Source organism: Propithecus coquereli, unplaced genomic scaffold (assembly GCF_000956105.1).
Source record: "Propithecus coquereli isolate 6110/MARCELLA unplaced genomic scaffold, Pcoq_1.0 Scaffold51, whole genome shotgun sequence".
Taxonomy (NCBI): domain Eukaryota; kingdom Metazoa; phylum Chordata; class Mammalia; order Primates; family Indriidae; genus Propithecus; species Propithecus coquereli.
The window spans coordinates 6313022-6315432 of record NW_012150952.1 but is presented as its reverse complement, the minus strand read 5'-3'; the positions used below and the strand labels follow the sequence as shown (position 1 = coordinate 6315432).

The 2411-nt window shown below is 40.6% G+C and overlaps 1 protein-coding gene across 1 annotated transcript in view; it reads right to left on the bottom strand.

Annotated features, from left to right (window-relative positions):
- Positions 1-2411, bottom strand: part of ELP2 (elongator acetyltransferase complex subunit 2) — a 52565-nt gene that overhangs the window by 48739 nt on the left and 1415 nt on the right. Inside the window, exons 2-3 of the mRNA XM_012656582.1 lie at positions 1161-1239; positions 875-891 (exon numbers count right to left, since the gene is read on the bottom strand). Of these exons, the coding sequence (XP_012512036.1) occupies positions 875-891; positions 1161-1239 (96 nt within the window). The remainder of the gene's footprint in view (positions 1-874; positions 892-1160; positions 1240-2411) is intronic.

The following is a 2411-nucleotide window of genomic DNA, read 5'->3' as shown; positions in this document are numbered from 1 at the left end:
TTTTCTTTGTAATTCATACAGATGAATAGTTAAAGGTATAAAGAGCTAAGACATTGTTGATGTACAGTTACTTAATAGAATATAACCAGTAGGGGCTGTGGTGCATGACTATAATCCAAGCACTTTGGGAGGATGAGGATAGCTTGAGGCCAGGAGTTCAAGACCAGCATGGACAACATAGCGAGACCCTGACAAAAATTTTTTAAAAATTAGCAAGGGCGTGGTGGCAGGTGCCTGTACTCCTAACTACTTAGAAGGCTGAGGCAGGAGGATTGACTGCTTGAGCCCAGGAAGTGGAGGTTAGACTGAGCTATGATTGTGCCCTTGCTGTACTCCAGCCTGGGCAACAGAGTGAGAGGCTACCTCACAAAAAAATTAAAAAAACAAAAATTACCAGTGGGACCATTATAACTTTTACTCAAAAAATGGTAAAGGATTCCAAACAACTAGTGGGATGAAACATGTGCTAGAAAACATATTTCCCTGTACTGAGAATAAAGCAGAAGAGAAAAATACAAATCTCTTTAATGTCTGATTTTATCAGAATACAGCTGGATTTTCAAATCTACTTCTGCATTTAATCTGTTGCAATATCACATATCATTGTGGCCACTGGAAAATGTACACTCATGACAGAATAAGAATTGTGAACAACTTAATATTAGGAAAATAATTTTGACCTCACAACTCTTGCAAATCTCTGAAAGTCCCCTGACCTGGTACAATCCTTTACTTTTCAGACGTTACTAAGGTGCAAACTAGGGCCAACAGAGATGCAATGTCTTGCCTAAAAAAAGTAATAACTTGTCTATGGCACAAACAAACGTAGAAGCCAAGTATTCTAAATCACAGCCTCAGCCTAGGCCCTGCTTACAGGTTTTCCATCAAAGGCTATGGGCAATTTCAGGGGAGAAGGGTATCTTGCCAAAGTCAAGGGCTCCCTCTACCCTCACCCTAAGCACTGCTGTGTTATCTATGCTTCAACTGCTATAAAGTAAAAATACAGGTCAGATATTTTCACTGGACATACCATTTTTCTTCTATTTTCCAACTGTATAACATCAGATAAGGTAATGCTAAATTAAGAGAAGTGATGAGGAAAAAATGGCTAACCATACTAAACAATTGAGATCAGCTTTAATAATCGGGTTAATACTTACAGCCATCCTGTTTACAAATCCACTGTATGCAATTGACTCGGGCAGTGTGTCCATTCAGGTTGGTAACAACAACCCTTTTCTTTAGAGAAGAAAATACCAGTTAGTAAAAAAACTTACTCTATAGAGGAACTAATTAATAAAAATCAGGTTTCGGTGTTTTGACACTAATAAAAATACCAAGATTACATCGAACAGATTTGCTTAATTCATAGAGATTAAGAAACTTTTAACTATGGCTTAAGCCATCAACGCACTCTAAATCAATCCTGCCTTTCTAGATACTCTCCACACTCCCAGCATCCTATCCTCTCATCACAGTGAGCTCTCTGGTCTTCATCTGTCTAGTTCTGCTCACCCTCCCCCAGTGTTCACATCCTTCTCACCTGGGCAGCCTGTCTTGACACACTAGGCTAGATAAGCAGCCTCTTCCCAGTGCTCCCAGAGGTCTCAGGGCCTACTTCTACCATTGGGACCAAATTGAGGGTTTCGCTGATGAAAATCCTTTCAAAAGAATTCATGATTAGTGGATACAAATTCATGGCTCACTTTGCATGCCATGGCTGACCAGGTGGTGGGTTCTTCATTACAAGGCCACAACTACAAAGGTCTTCACACATCAGATCCCTGCAGGGCCTATCACCACGTTCCCCCAGACCCTCAGCCTGTTGTTTTCACTAACATCACCCCACACTTGAGCTTCCATACTTCACTCACTGCTAAACATTTTAACTCTGTGAGTACTGTGCCTTCCTCTTTATAGCCCTTTTCTCTATTTGTTGCCAAAAGCACTGGCTTCATATCTGCCCACTAGAATTCTCACGGTGAGAAAAAGGAACAGAGGCAAATGTGCATAAACTAACACTTCACACATGGGTTGAAGGTGGGAAACAATCTACTGTATTTCATTGTCTTTCTCATTAAACCAAGAATTCCTTGATGAGCAGGAGTTATCACTCGTTATCTTTGTGTCATCATCACCCAGCCCTGGGCTAGCCCATAGAGAGTCCTCAAAAATTTGCTCAATGAGCATCATTCCCAAAGCTTTATTTTAGCATTTGACATGGTCTTACTCCTATATTTAATCAAATGCCCAACCAGCAAATAGTCAACAAAATACTTTCTAGGTTCAATACTTCTTTGTTGACAGAAGTTTACCCTTGGGTTTATGTGCTTTCTCTTGCCATTCGAGAATGCATGGCAATTAAAAAGAAGCAAAGGCCGGGCGCGGTGGCTCATGCCTGTAATCCTAGC